This window comes from Helianthus annuus, chromosome 17 (assembly GCF_002127325.2).
Source record: "Helianthus annuus cultivar XRQ/B chromosome 17, HanXRQr2.0-SUNRISE, whole genome shotgun sequence".
NCBI classification, from domain to species: Eukaryota; Viridiplantae; Streptophyta; class Magnoliopsida; order Asterales; family Asteraceae; genus Helianthus; species Helianthus annuus.
The window spans coordinates 32,711,790-32,726,547 of record NC_035449.2 but is presented as its reverse complement, the minus strand read 5'-3'; the positions used below and the strand labels follow the sequence as shown (position 1 = coordinate 32,726,547).

The 14,758-nt window shown below is 36.4% G+C and overlaps 1 protein-coding gene across 1 annotated transcript; it reads left to right on the top strand.

Moving 5' to 3' along the window:
• The first annotated feature begins 2,097 nt into the window (after positions 1–2,097).
• LOC110869004 (transcription factor BHLH094) lies at positions 2,098–4,095 on the top strand. The gene is made up of 6 exons (XM_022118290.2): positions 2,098–2,785; positions 2,953–3,147; positions 3,224–3,289; positions 3,377–3,445; positions 3,562–3,633; positions 3,713–4,095. The coding sequence occupies exons 1-6, from the start codon at positions 2,483–2,485 to the stop codon at positions 3,836–3,838; spliced, it is 831 nt and encodes a 276-aa protein (XP_021973982.1). The 5' UTR covers positions 2,098–2,482; the 3' UTR covers positions 3,839–4,095.
• Positions 4,096–14,758: the final 10,663 nt, after the last annotated feature.

Here is a 14,758-nt window from a genome sequence, read left to right as displayed (position 1 = left end):
GTGTAATCTTGTGTTGTATAAGGTGTTGTATGATAGACTAAGATAGTTAAACTTGAAGTGAAATTTATGATTATGAGATTTTGTTTGAATGTGATAGTTCATAAGATGAAATAAGGAAGAACATGCTTAAAACACTTGTACATTATGCTTAGGAAGTAGTACGCACGCCAAGTGTTTGATGAAATGTCTAAAAGACAATAATAAGTGAAATTGTATGCAAGTAATGGGTAAACATATATAGTTCATGTGAAGATTATGTAGGGATGATGTCAAGTATGCTTTATGCTTGTTTAAATGGATTAATGATGTTGAGTATGCTTTATGTAGGTCGTGTGTTATATGTGAATTTGATATGGTCGTTCATAAGTATAAGCATATATGCTAATAAGAATGTGAATGTAATGACATGAGTGTATAGGAATCATGTCAAGATGGATGGGAGCGTTGAAGGCTAACGGGCTATGAAGACTCAATCAAATAAGCGAACGCAAATACGGGCGCGCAAGGTAAGTGAATCCCGGACTTACACTTTAGATGTAAAATGTATTGTAGTATGATGATTATTGTGAAACGTGTGAGAAAGTATGAGACAATGGAAGTAATAAGGTAAGTTTACATGAGTCGAAAGTAGTTAAGAATTAGTTTCTATTTAGTATAGGTAAGAAAGAATCTTACGTGATGATATTATGCATAAAGATGAAATAAGTAGTTATATGCGTAGGTATGGGTATAATTGTAAGTAAGCAATTGGGACTCATAGGAGAGTATGACTATAAACACGTAAGTATGGAGAATTATGTGTATACAATTTACATGTATAGATGGGTGTGTTTAGGATTTACAAGTAATATGTGTAGAATGTAAATTTGTAAGTACATGTACGGATATAAAGGGTATGTATGCATGAATTGGAATTTAGTTATATGTACAATTGAATGAGACTTGTTATGTGTATACATGGATATGTTCGTATGAATGAAATTTAATGATGCTAATCGTTTTCCTATTGAGAATGAAATGGAAATGCAGGTATACTTGTGATGGAAGTTGAAGGTAGACACCGAAATCCAATGCGGGTGGTTTAAATGATGGATGAAGGGTCTAACATAAGCGAAAGCATGATATGTCGACGCCTAATTATGCATGTTTAAATTTTATGTATGATGACACCGGTTACTAATAATGTGATTGTACGTGGTGTCTGCAGGTTGTACAGAACTATGAATTCTCATCACGAAGCGTAAGCGGTCGAAGATCGAGTCAAGTCGTGGATTGTACGTGTGGGTGCGTGGTCACGTAATTTAATATAAGTATGTCAGATTGTATAAATTTGTAGAAAGCATTAATGTATTTAATGTAAAAGAGTGATTTAATGTAGTTCTGAGTATGTTAGAATGAATACAATGAAAGAAAATTTTAAGTTCGTATTTCCGCTGCGACTTTTGGTTAAAACGTGTTAGGGCGTTACAAAACAATATCACATTGGACGATGTGTGGGTAACAGTTTCAATAGTGATGAAATATTGGATAGAAGACACTAGATTAATTACCGGAAATATGGAAAATCGGTATTACCTTAATATCGTATTTTATGATAATTAAAAAAAATCAAATTTTAAGATAATGCAAAACGGTTTGAACCAGTAGAACCGGATTTATCGCCGGCGCATAAGACATACCGTATTCGGGTTTTACCGACCTTTATTATACCGGATATGTGTCCGGTATCCGATTTAACCGGTATATTAAAGCATTGATAGTACAGCTGAGAAAAAAAAATAAAAAAAATAGAGATTTAAGAGCATTCACATTCTATCCACCATTTTATACCCTATAATTACACTAAAAACAACTACATTTTCTTTCTCCTTTCAATTAAATAATAATATTTTATACCTTTATTATTACCTTTTATCTCTCCTCTACTCACAACCACTTTTAAAATATATTAAAAAATTATACAGGGTGAACAGTGTCTCCCCAAATATACAAATGAACAGTAACATTTTCTCTCTCCTCCACTCACAACCACTTAAACCACTTTTTATAATTTAAAAACCTCTCTCTCAAAATTTGGTGGATAGAATGTGAATGCTCTAAGATGATTATTTAAAAAGGCGGTGGACAACAAAACGCTTGACACTCCGAGAATCCTCATTCAGAAGTCACTTCTTTTCAGCTCCCGAGGTCCATTTTCACTAACGTACACTCCTGGTGGGTACAGTACGCACCCAACAACTCCCCACTGTCAAAGGAAGGAGATCACACGCAGCTTTATCCCCCCCACCCCACCCCCTCTCTCACATCTCCATATACATACATATACTCCCCTGTATCTATCTATATCTCCAATCTTGCCACCAGTTAGTTAGTTATAATCTGTTGTTTCAACTTTCAACCACCCAAACCAAACCCAACCCATCTAGGGTTTCAATGATTTGATTCCAAATTTAATTCCATTGGCTTCTTATCTTGTTGTCTCATGGATCCGCCGGTTATGATGAACGGCGGTGGGTTCCGGTCGGGTAATACCGGGTCTTCGCTGTGTAATTTGACGGAGATCTGGCCCTATCCGATGAATATTGGCGGTGGAAGTGGCAATGCGACGTCGTTTGGTATGGGGCAGTTAGGCGATAATAATCATAATAATAATAATAATAATAATAGCGGTGCGTTTGTTAATGATCCGATGGTTGTGGATAACAGTAAGAAGCGGCGTGAAGATGACGAGTCTTCTAAAGGTGTTTCTGTTTCTACTAGCAGCCGTAGTAATGGCAATAGCATGGTAATTAATTAATTAATTATTAATATTTTGTTGTGTTTTGTGTTTCGATAAATATATGTATTGGTAGGAGTTTGACAATAATAAACATGATTATAAATCTATAATTAGTAAATTTGGAATAGGTTCTTACTTTTTTTGTAAAATAAATTATGTGGGGTTTTAATCAGATTGATGGTGATGGTGGTAAGCGATTGAAGTCGTTAGCGATCGAAAATGAAAACGAATCGAAGCCAGAAGCCGAAAGAAGTTCGGGTAAGAAAGCGGAAAACAGTGCTAAACCGGTTGAACCGCCTAAACAGGATTATATTCATGTTAGAGCAAGAAGAGGTCAAGCCACTGATAGCCATAGTCTGGCAGAAAGAGTAATATTTTCAACCTTTTCGAAATCGATTCGGATTTGATAATTTTTGCTGAATTTTGACTTTTTTTTGTGGGCAGGCTAGAAGGGAGAAGATTAGTGAAAGGATGAAAATTCTTCAAGATTTGGTCCCTGGATGTAATAAGGTGTGATTTCAATTGTTAATCGGTATGCAGAACATGTTTTAGAACATGTTTTAGAAGCTTATGAATTTACGAGTTATGTGATTCCAGGTTATCGGGAAAGCACTGGTGCTTGATGAGATAATAAATTACATTCAATCGCTACAACAACAGGTCGAAGTAAGCATACTGTGTTGTGTTGTGTTGTGTTGTATTGTATTATATTGTACCGTACTGTTTTATTGGATTACTGCGTCATGAGTTTTGGATTACGCTAATTAAGTTGAGTGTGACAGTTCTTATCAATGAAGCTTGAAGCTGTCACTTCAAGATCACAACCAAGTCCACAAGGGTTTCCTTCAAAAGATGTAAGTAAAAAAATGTTATGTGTTTTGAACTGTTGATCATATATGACCCTTGATCTAAAAGTCAATGCGGGTGTAACAGTTTGGTCAACAAGCATATGAAATGGCTGTGGTGCCATTTGGGTCACAACCCACTAGGGAGTTCAGTAGGGGGTCATCACCAGAATGGTTGCACATGCAAATTGGTGGCAGCTTTGAAAGAACATGATGGTCAAGAGCTGCTAAAATATGTCGCGAAATGAGAAGACTTCGATAGAGATAATGAAAACTATAATCTATATCCTTATGTGTTACAAGATGAACCTATGTGGCTATGTATGTATGTACGTACGTACTATTGTTGCTCATACATCTCGTAGGGTATGTGTTTTTTACTTGCAAACAACATGATTTGTATTGAAAGTACTGTTGTACCAAGAAGATAAGAGTCATTCAAATAAAGTTCAAACCATTTTACTCCTATAATTTCAGCTTGTCGGGTCTGTGTGTCCCAAACTATTATTTTACGTTGCGTTTTTCATTGAACGTGGCGTATATCAGTACATGTCAAAAGCAGTGTCACATGATATTAGTAATTTCTGTACTATCTGATACTTGTTTTCATGTGTTATCTACATACTTTACAATATCAATTTATCGTAATTTCTATACCATCTGATACTTTTTTTCATGTGTTATTTATGTACTTCACGGTATCAATTTATCATAATTTCTATACCATCTGATACTTGTTTTCATGTTTTATCTACATACTTTACAATATCAATTTATTGTATAGAACTACATACTTTACAATATCAATTTATCGTAATTTCTATACTATCTGATACTTGTTTTCATGTGTTATCTACGTACTTCACAATATCAGTTTATCGTAATTTCTATATCATTTGATACTTGTTTTCATGTGTTATCTACGTGCTTCACAATATCAATTTATTGTAATTTCTATACTATCTGATACTTGTTTTCATTTGTTATCTACGTATTTTACAATATGAATTTATCGAATATTTTAAAAAGTAACCGTCCGCCACCGTCGAGGAGTTTTGTTTTGTTTGGAAGAATGGAATGACTTGTTCATCAATAATTCTTTCACTTTAAAGAATTTCATTTCATGGCAAGATCTTTAGCAACCCATACTATATCTTATTTTGAACACTTTAGTAACAATGTTCTTTTTTTTTTCTGTTTATTGTGAAATAAGTTTTTGACAATTTAACATATGATACGAAAAACAAACGTGACTCTTTTGGGAAAACTTTAAATGTTATGTACACCATATAATGGACGCGTTGTTAATCTCATTCAATGCACTCTACCTACGCATCGAGTAGACGAAACGAGTATTACAAATTCATTGGCTTAGGCCCATAAATAAACCAACTACTGCATAACATTGAACTCGAATTGAAAAATGTGGTCCATATTAGATTCAATTAGGATTACTTAACTAAACCGAATAACTCATATTACCTACTTTTTTTTTACCATACAATAATAATATCCTATATGTGTTATGGTTATTGCCTAAATGTCGCTAAAATAATAACATATCTTATATGTGCTATAATTCATTTCTCTTGTTCCCAGTCATTTCGCTGGTGGTGTAGTGTTGGTCTTCATCTCCACATGCTGGAGTAAAGGCGAATAGGTTATAGACAAGAGAATCCCGTTCAGTGACGGACCTAGGAAATATTTTCACGGGGTGCGAATAAGGGGTTTAACCAAATTTTCAAGGGGTGTGATTGGGATTTTGCTCTAGAAGGTACACAATTTTTTTTTCAAGGGGTGCGCCTGCTCACCAGACCTCTACCTAGGTCCGCCCCTATCCCGTTAGAAGGGATTTGCAGATACTTCGACAGTCAAATTAGTCACATGTACAAGAAGTATTAAGAACGATCATATGTAGGAGAAGCACGAAAGAGATGTCAAAGAAGAGGATGGGTAATTTTGGTGGTTAAGTCTCGTATAAAGTAGGGCTTGGTCAAAACCTTACTGGGCCTGAGTCCTGACTAGTCACTAGTGTAATCAAAGCCCACTGGACTGGGCCCAGAAAAGGATACCATCTACACCAATTCAATATCGAAGTAACTTTTTTTGTTCATCAAGAGGCCTCCCCATACCCTTCCCCGATCAATTAATCAAAACTTGGTGTCTTTAGTTTTAATAATGTATATATAATAGTGTAGGCCCATTATTTAACCCATAATATATATACGACTTCAAATAATTGCCCTAAAAATTACAACCATTTTATCATTTTTCAATTTTCTTGATGAATAACTTTACTCTATTGTATTTCCATAATGAAGTTAGGTAGAGGTTAGTTTTATGATACATGTTGCAGTTTAAAATATATGAAGCGTATGTATTATTATGGGGTTATTAGCCTTAGCACAACAGAAATACGCATACTCATGGTATACACTATCTAGTATGCCCATATACACTGATATTATGTTTACAATGATGAATCAACTATGCAGGGCCGGCCCTGAGAATTCATGTACTCTGTTCGAGCTCGAAAAAACGTGCCCTTAGGTCTTAACTAAACAAAAAATTTAAACTAGTTTTTTCATACAACTTTGAACCATTGACAAAAATATAGCATTCGATAAACAATGCAATTAACAAAATACAAAATATAGTATTCGAATGAATGACATACCATAAAAACTAATAAGCTAATAGCTAACCAATGATTCATGAAGCTCTTTTGACGTTTTGTGACTTTACCAATTCACCAAAAAAATATGCATAGCACCCTTTTGTGACTTCACCAATTCATCAACTCGTTTCCTCTTTTGACGTTTTTGTCATCCGGATGCTTGTTTAGGAGCCATTAACGCCTAAATAATCATTAATCGACAAAGTTTGTATCAACATAAATTAACGCCTAAATAATGTTCGACAACATAAATTGCAGAAATCGACATAAGTTAACTGAATAAATGAATTCGACTTAATAACTGAAATTGAAAATCAATCCTAAATCATAAGTTAAGTGATTTCGACATAAGTTAACTGAATTCGACATAATAACTGAAATCGTAAATCAATCCTAAATCATAAGTAAACTGAATTCGACAATTGATTTTTAGTTGTTTACCTGTGAAATCGAAGGCTTGCTGATGATCGAAGGCCTGCAGTGCACTGTCTCTGATCTCGATTGCAGAATGAATGATGATGATCGAAGGCCTGCAGAACTGTCACACCCCAACCGATGGCGGAATCATCGGGGCATGGCACTGAGCGAAACAGATTGTCCAGAAGTTTCCATAACATTTATCATTACTATTCAATTTAAATAATACGTCCCATACCGTATCTCAACTAGTAAAATAAATTATTACAGACAAAATCCAGGCAAATATTCTATTCCGATAACTCAGATTTAAATAAACAACAATTGCTTATCTGCTTCTAGAGACCCATAATTTGACCACTACAGACAACTATTTGTTGGGCTCTAGAGCTTTATTCTAGCATCGCTTTCCTAGCAGATAAGCATATTAAACACCTGTCACATACGTTAAAATAAAGTCAATACATAAAATGTAAGGGTGAGCATACAAGTTTGATAATAGCATAATAGAGTTCGAAATAGTTTACGCATAACCAGCACGTACACAGAGGAAAACGATGCATGTTAATTATCGACATGGATCTATCGATACCAATGACTGCGGGTTGACTGCCCGAGGCAGTTCGCAATACATGATTACCACCGTAATCCATGCAAATAATTGTCCTTAACAACCCCTGTGTGAACGGGTGCTGAGTCCAAACTATAGTACTATCGTCGTTAAGGCAGGTAGACAACATTCCACGTGTAAACATAACAACAAGCATTCATTTAGTCACGTAATACATGCGGTAACGGTTAGCGTTTAAAATGTTGCGTAGTGTGTTCGATGTGATTTCGTATAAGTAACGTATGTAACACCCAAAAGTGCTGAAAGCAAAAAGGGATCGAGTATACTCACAGCGGTTGATGGATTGAAGGGAGCGCTTGAGAGTAGGGTTAGCCTGAATAGTTTGATAGTATAACGATGAGTAATACGTAAAACGAGTGTTGGAGAGTCGGACAGCTGGTCGATCGGACGGTAGTCCGATCGGATGGCTAACCGTTCGGTTGACAGTCCGTTCGGACAGCTGTCCGGTCGGTCGGTAGGCCGATCGGATGGCTGTTCGAGTGGATTGTTTCTTCATTTGAGAAGGATGTGTTTGTGTATGATGGTTTGACTTTTGAAGTTTTTGTTGTAGCATTTGAAAACATTGAAGTATCTTTACCCTTTAGGTCGGTCGATCGGACTCGACCGACCGGCAACCCGATCGGTTAGGTACTTTTAGCAAGACAAGTTCTCAGCAGGGTGTCACCTGATCGGACGGCTGTTCGATCGGGTGGCACTCCTAGTGCATCGAACATGTTGAAAAATCGATTAAGTGTTGAAGCATAGTATCTCATGATCCGAAGAGTAATCCGATCGGACGGTAGTCCGATCGAACAGCAGTTCGTTCAATACCCAACTTCAAAGAATAAATTGATTAAGTGTGGGACCATGTGCTAGCCGATCGGCTGGCCATTCGATCGGCTGACTGTCCGATCGACTGGTTGTCCGTTCGGACAGCAGTCCGATCGGTCAGCATCCTGACCTGATCCGCCTATTCGTCTAACACTTGGTTGTTCTAATTGTTTGTCGCTTTATTGAGGTATTTTGATAACGAGTAGAACCATAGAACCCTCGTTCTTACTTGTTTCCCCTGATCGGACAGGAATCACCCGAATCCGACCGGTGAACTGTTCGGCACGGAGTTTAACGTTTAACCCGAAATCGGTTAACCTCGTGGATAGAACCCGGATCTTGAGTCATGCAACCACCTGAATGATTAGCAAGTCGGCACAAGCTCCGTTTCTATCGGTTTTGAAGGCATTGAGTGTAAAAGAGTTGAAAGAAAGTTGGAAAACCATCTTTCAATCCTTTTCACCATGTAAATGTTTAGATCTATGAAAGATCTTTGTTTGTTTATGTGGAAATCGGCTAGATCCAAGTGATTCTTGGTAGATTGAGGCCAAAACATGAAGTTCTTCAAGAACACCATGATGACATCATCCTAGAACACTTGAATCTTGATGATTTCACAGTTAGAAATCAAGATTTGAAAGATAGAAAGGTGTAGGAGTGCGTGTAGATCAAGAAAGTACAAGATTTAGGATGAAATCTTACCGGAAGCGAGAGAAATCTGAGAAAAGGATGAGCTAAGCGTGCTGGTCGGACAGAGGTTTCCAAAAGTAGAAAGGATGACAATGACAGGGGTATTTATAGGATGCTAAATGAGGAAAGTGTTAGCCGATCGGCCAGGCAGCTCGATCGGACAGCTCGTCTGCTGGCTGTTCGATCGGCTGGTAGCCTTATCGATCAGCTGCACGATTCGAGTGTTTGATGCGACGATTTTTGATATTTCGATTTCGATTGAGAACGATGCGAGTACGATAGAGTTTCCCATTCAAATTACTTTTAATCCCAACTACTATATCTAACATACAAGCTTCTATATCTCGCATTATCTCTTCTCCACCAATTATCATAATTCGATTTCGATTGAGTTCGATTGAGTTTCGATTGTGTTTCAATTGATCACCACATATAACATAAATAAACATGCACAAGTTACACATAAGGCACACACACACGTATAATAACAACCAAAATTCGCGTAATTCGAGTCTCGATTTCGATGATGATTAGACTAGTTCGATTACTGATTAATTGACTTTATCGCATTGATACTTCCTATTATTCACAGTCGTAAAGCGGTTCGCATCGATAAATATATTTCGATTACTTCGATTGTAATTAATTACTCCACATAATACAACTAACGTAAAAACATAAAATAGACTAACTACAGCCAAAGAAGTCAAACAGGGATTGAGCGAGGAGAGACAGATCACAATTAGCGATCTTTTCTTCCTTTGACTTCAATCTTGACTTTGACTTTGACCTTCGGGAACACGGGGTGTTACAAGAACAACACCTAAAAAATTGCAGAATGATGATGATCGAAGATTCGAAATCGAAGGCATGTTCCAGTGCGACGTTTGACGTTTCATTACCTAGTCCCGGATGAAAGTTGCCGCCCAGAATTCTTTTTTTTTTATTAGTTTTTAGAAAATATTTGGGTATTGGGCTTACTAACCTAATGGGCTAAATAGTTTAAACAATATGATTTTTTTAAGTGGGCCTATGTTAATATTTTTTTTGGTTATACCCTATTAATTTTTTTTACATATATAATATCGGATTTTTTTTAAATTACGTGCCCTACGAAATCACGGGCCCTGTTCGGTTGTCCTCCTCGCCCTCCTTCAGGGCCGGCTCTGCAACTATGTATACTTAAAATCTTGGAGCAACAGTAAGGTTTCTTCGTCATGTGATCTAGAGCCAGAGGTCACATGTTCAAGTCATGGAAACGCTCTCTAGCAGAAATGTAGGGTAAGGATGCTGCAGCCTCCCGCTAGGTTTGCTCTTTTTATAACTGAACACACGTAACTAAAGCTGTTTTTCAAACAATGATTCAAGTGGGGCAGTTTCCTCACGCTTTTCTTAGGTTTGGCCTTGACCGAGCTAGCTAAATACTGAAAATCAGGGATGTGAAACCGAAGGACCTGGCCAGAGATTTCAAATTGGTCCATAAATAGGGTTAGTCTAGTTTTAGTTTCTCATATTACTCAATTCGAGCCGGTTTATGCACACCTCTAGAATTCACAAACATCATATCTCTCTTGTTTTACTTCGCCTTTTACGGCAAGTGTTCCATCATATATAAGGCTCGCATCGAATCACGTGTTTTGCTACTCTTCTCTTCCATATGTTCAACGGTTTTGTTTTGATGTAAACATATTAAAAATTCCTGATATAATGGTTTGATTCACAAGCTTACCTACAAATGTAAAAATCATAGTTGGTTTTAAAAGTTTTTTTCTTAGCCGTCCAGACGTCCATTTTGATTGCAACCTTACAAATTTAAATATTAAATGACTATAAATGCGTGATTAATTTATTATTGATTGGAAAAAAAAACTTAAATAAAGACAGAAAATTAGTGGTGGCCACGGGTATTTAAGTTCCACTTATAGTGGGTCCGGGTGAGTTTTCCCCTTAAGGTCTCAAGTTCGAGTCTTGTTGATAGGGGTTTCTCACTGAGGGGTTTAAATTGGGGATCTATTGTGCGAGGGGGCTCTCTAGCGTGGACCCGGATAAGACAACGTATGGTAGACCTCCCGACATTCACGAATAATTCACACCTTGCAAACAAAAAAAAAAACAGAAAATTAATTTAGTGCGCTATTTATGTCATATTATAGTTTCATGTTAAAAGCAAACCCTAAGTTATCGTAACAATAGCAAATTATCTATATCTTAAAATACAATGTCGGTGCTCAATTCATGAGCCCGACTTTGACCCTTTAACTTTTTTACTTTAACATGTTTGGTCCTCTTCTCCACATGTCTCTAGAATCTACATATGTCTCTTTCTTTTACTGTTCACCATCTTTTTTGATACATCTGTCAGTCGTTCTCTCTCTTTCTATACTAACAAACACTCTCCTCTATCTCTCATCTCTCTTTCTCTTCAACGAAATTTGAACCAAACGAGTTATTACTATTGTTATTATTCAAAGATTTCATCTATCTTCAGGGAGAGGACAGCGTACTGGTGGTGATTTCGTTGTGTTTGTGGAGAGTAGTGGCTCTTTATCCATCACCGGAAAGCCGTTTATTCGAAAAAAGGTGCTTACTGGTTTTCTTTACAAACATGATACTATGAAATTGAAAACCCTAATTACCTTTTCGTCGCGCAGGAATTCCTTTTGCTTCTACCATCGTTGTGAATAGTAAAAGGGTGTAATTAGTGATGGGTTGCGATTGGCAGAGGGGGTTACAGAGAGAACAACGCGGGTTTCTACTTTTTCCCCAAATTTCAGTTCATTCTTCTTTTCGTTGTTTGTTTTTTTGTTTCATTTAGGTTTTGCAATGTCTTGGTTGAGCTCAACGATGGCCGACCAAATAAGATCGCAATCTAACTTGATTTCATACTAGAACATCATGAAGCTCTGGTTTGATTATTTATTATTCATGCTCATCTTAAGTGTTATGAGTTCGAAATTCTGACATGTGGAAATTACATCTTGAAAACGTTGGTTTTATTACAGAGATAAATTGGCATTTCATGAAGATGGTTAAGTAAAAATGGTATGAATATCAAAAGAACAAGACAAACAAATCACAACACATGAAAATAGTGACAAAACGGCGACAAAAATTTTTATTACTTAACCAACCCTGAAAAACACCCAAACCTCCCTGGATCTTACAAAATGTAAGATCTATGAACAATACAACAAATACACAATCAACTGATACAATATCAGTTGATTATATGAAACAATACAACCAGAATGAAGAATGATCCACAGGATCTAAAGATACAACTGAAGTACAGATCAAGATCTGTAACAACTCTTCAAAACATAGCAGATCTTCAATCGGATGAACACAAGAACAGCGAAACCCTAATTTCGCCTCAACGACCAGAGAGAGAATTGAGAGTGAGGTGAGAGAAAATATCTGAGTTCTGGAAGGATCTGAACTCTCTATCTCTTTTATATACAATGTTACATATAAGCCCCTCAACTATCAACCACCTGTAACAAACTCAACAACTTAAACGAAACATTAGTTACAACTACTGGATCAAGTGAACAACAACGAGCCCAACTATAAAGCAGCCCATAACCAATAAATCTGACCAGCCCATTATAACACAAGTCCAGTAGACATGATTGCATTTGAGCACAATATATTTTAACATTCCCTCTTGACTCAAACTGCAAACATGTCAACTAATTTTAAGTCTGAACACAACAAATCATGCTGAACACAACTCAAGCCTTTCGTAAACAAGTCAGCCAACTGAACATCAGTGGCAACTTTCTCAGGAATAACAACACCATCAGCTATTTTTTCTCGCAAAAAATGAAGGTCTATTTCAAAGTGCTTAGTGCGCTCATGAAATACCGGATTCAAGGCAATTGAAATAGCTGACTGGCTGTCACAAAATAACTTAACAGGTAAATCACAATTAACATGTAATTCCTTTAAAATGTTCAAGATCCACATTATTTCACATGTGGCAGAGCACGTAGCTCTATACTCTGCCTCTGCTGTGGACCGAGCCACCACACTTTGCTTTTTACTTTTCCAGGAAACTAAACAGTTTCCCAGAAATATACAATACCCTGTAACCGACTTCCTCGTAGCTAAACACTTAGCCCAATCAGAATCAACATAACCCTTTACACAAAAAACATTTGCCCTTTTAAACATGACTCCTTTCCCAGGAGACAACTTTAAGTATTTCAACAAACGTAAAGCAATATCTAAATGACCAGAATTGGGGGCATGCATAAACTGACTTAGAAACTGTACTGCATAGCTGATATCAGGTCGAGTTATAGACAAATAAATCAACTTTCCAATTAATTTTTGAAAACTAGTAACATCTTTAACAAGATCTAACTTTTTATCCAATTTACCAGCCAACACATGACTTTGTTCAATAGGAGTATTAACAGGTTTAACCCCCAAAAAACCAAACTCATCTAATAACTCTAAACAGTACTTTCTTTGAGTTAAACACAACCCTTCATCAGAATACAACACTTCTATTCCTAAGAAATATTTCAAAAGACCTAAATCCTTAATTTGAAAATTATCACTCAAAACTTGTTTAACATTCAACACTTCAGATTCAGAATTCCCGGTCACAATTATATCATCAACATACACCAAAAGCACAATAAACACAGCACCTTTAGACAAGGTAAACATGGAATGATCACATACACTTTTCACAAAACCCATATCAATTAAAACCTGAGATAATTTCTCATTCCATTTTCTAGGAGCTTGCTTAAGCCCATACAGGGACTTAACAAGCTTACACACTTTAGTTTCACTCTCAGAAAAATACCCAGGTGGTAAAGACATATAAACATCTTCTGAGATAGAACCATATAAAAACGCATTATTAACGTCAAGTTGAAAGATAGGCCAACTATGTTGGACAGCTAGACTCAATACACAGCGAATTGTTACCATTTTTACAACCGGAGAGAAGGTTTCACCAAAATCTACACCTTCTCGTTGGCTGTAACCCTTAGCTACAAGCCTAGCTTTAAACCGTTCAACCTCCCCATTAGCCTTGTATTTTATTTTATAAATCCACCTACATCCTATCGGTTTTCTACCCTTAGGTAAATCACATAGAACCCAAGTTTCATTTTTATACAAGGCTTCCATCTCCTTATTCATAGCCTCGATCCACCTAGGATCTTTAATGGCTTCTGAATATGAAGATGGTTCAACCATCTTATTCAAACCAGACACAAAACATAGATTTTCAACAGATAGATTCGAATAACTAACAGTTTTTTCAATCCCATATTTGACTTTTCCCTCTACAATATAATCACTAAGTTTTCTGGGAAAAACAACATTTCTAGAAGACTTCCTGACACTATATGTACCCTCAGATAGGTTGGTGTCTTCATTTAAACCTAAAGTGTCCTCTGCCCTGCCACTATCATCCTGTCTACTACTGCTCTCCTGTCCACCCTGTTGACTATGATCAACCATGGGAACAGGGGCTGATGTAGAGGGTGACAATGGCTGCTGATCATCACTAATAGGATTATTTGCACCATGTGTACCCTCTTCATCATCGGGCATATCAGGAATTTCAGATGCATATTCATCAAAAAAGTTTATATGATTCAAATTTTTTTCACAAATAGTTTCTTGATTATCAAAAGACTTAGTTTTAAATGGATAAACATTCTCATAAAATTTTACATCCCTTGAAAAAAATATCTTTTTAGTATCCAAACTTAACAATTTATAACCTTTTTTAAAATTTGAATAACCAAGAAACACACACTTGTCTGCATGATATGCAAACTTATCAGAATCAGTCAACACAGTACTAAAACATAAGCACCCAAAATTCCTTAAATGAGACAAAGAGGGACTAAAACCAAACATCATTTCAAATGGACTCC

What these genes read in the sequence shown, in the direction of transcription:
- LOC110869004 (XM_022118290.2), top strand. Translation starts at nt 2,483, where the DNA reads ATGGATCCGCCGGTTATGATGAACGGCGGTGGGTTCCGGTCGGGTAAT. An exon ending in GTAGTAATGGCAATAGCATG is followed by an intron (nt 2,786 to 2,952) that starts GTAATTAATTAA and finishes GGTTTTAATCAG; the next exon opens with ATTGATGGTGATGGTGGTAA. An exon ending in GCCATAGTCTGGCAGAAAGA is followed by an intron (nt 3,148 to 3,223) that starts GTAATATTTTCA and finishes TTTTGTGGGCAG; the next exon opens with GCTAGAAGGGAGAAGATTAG.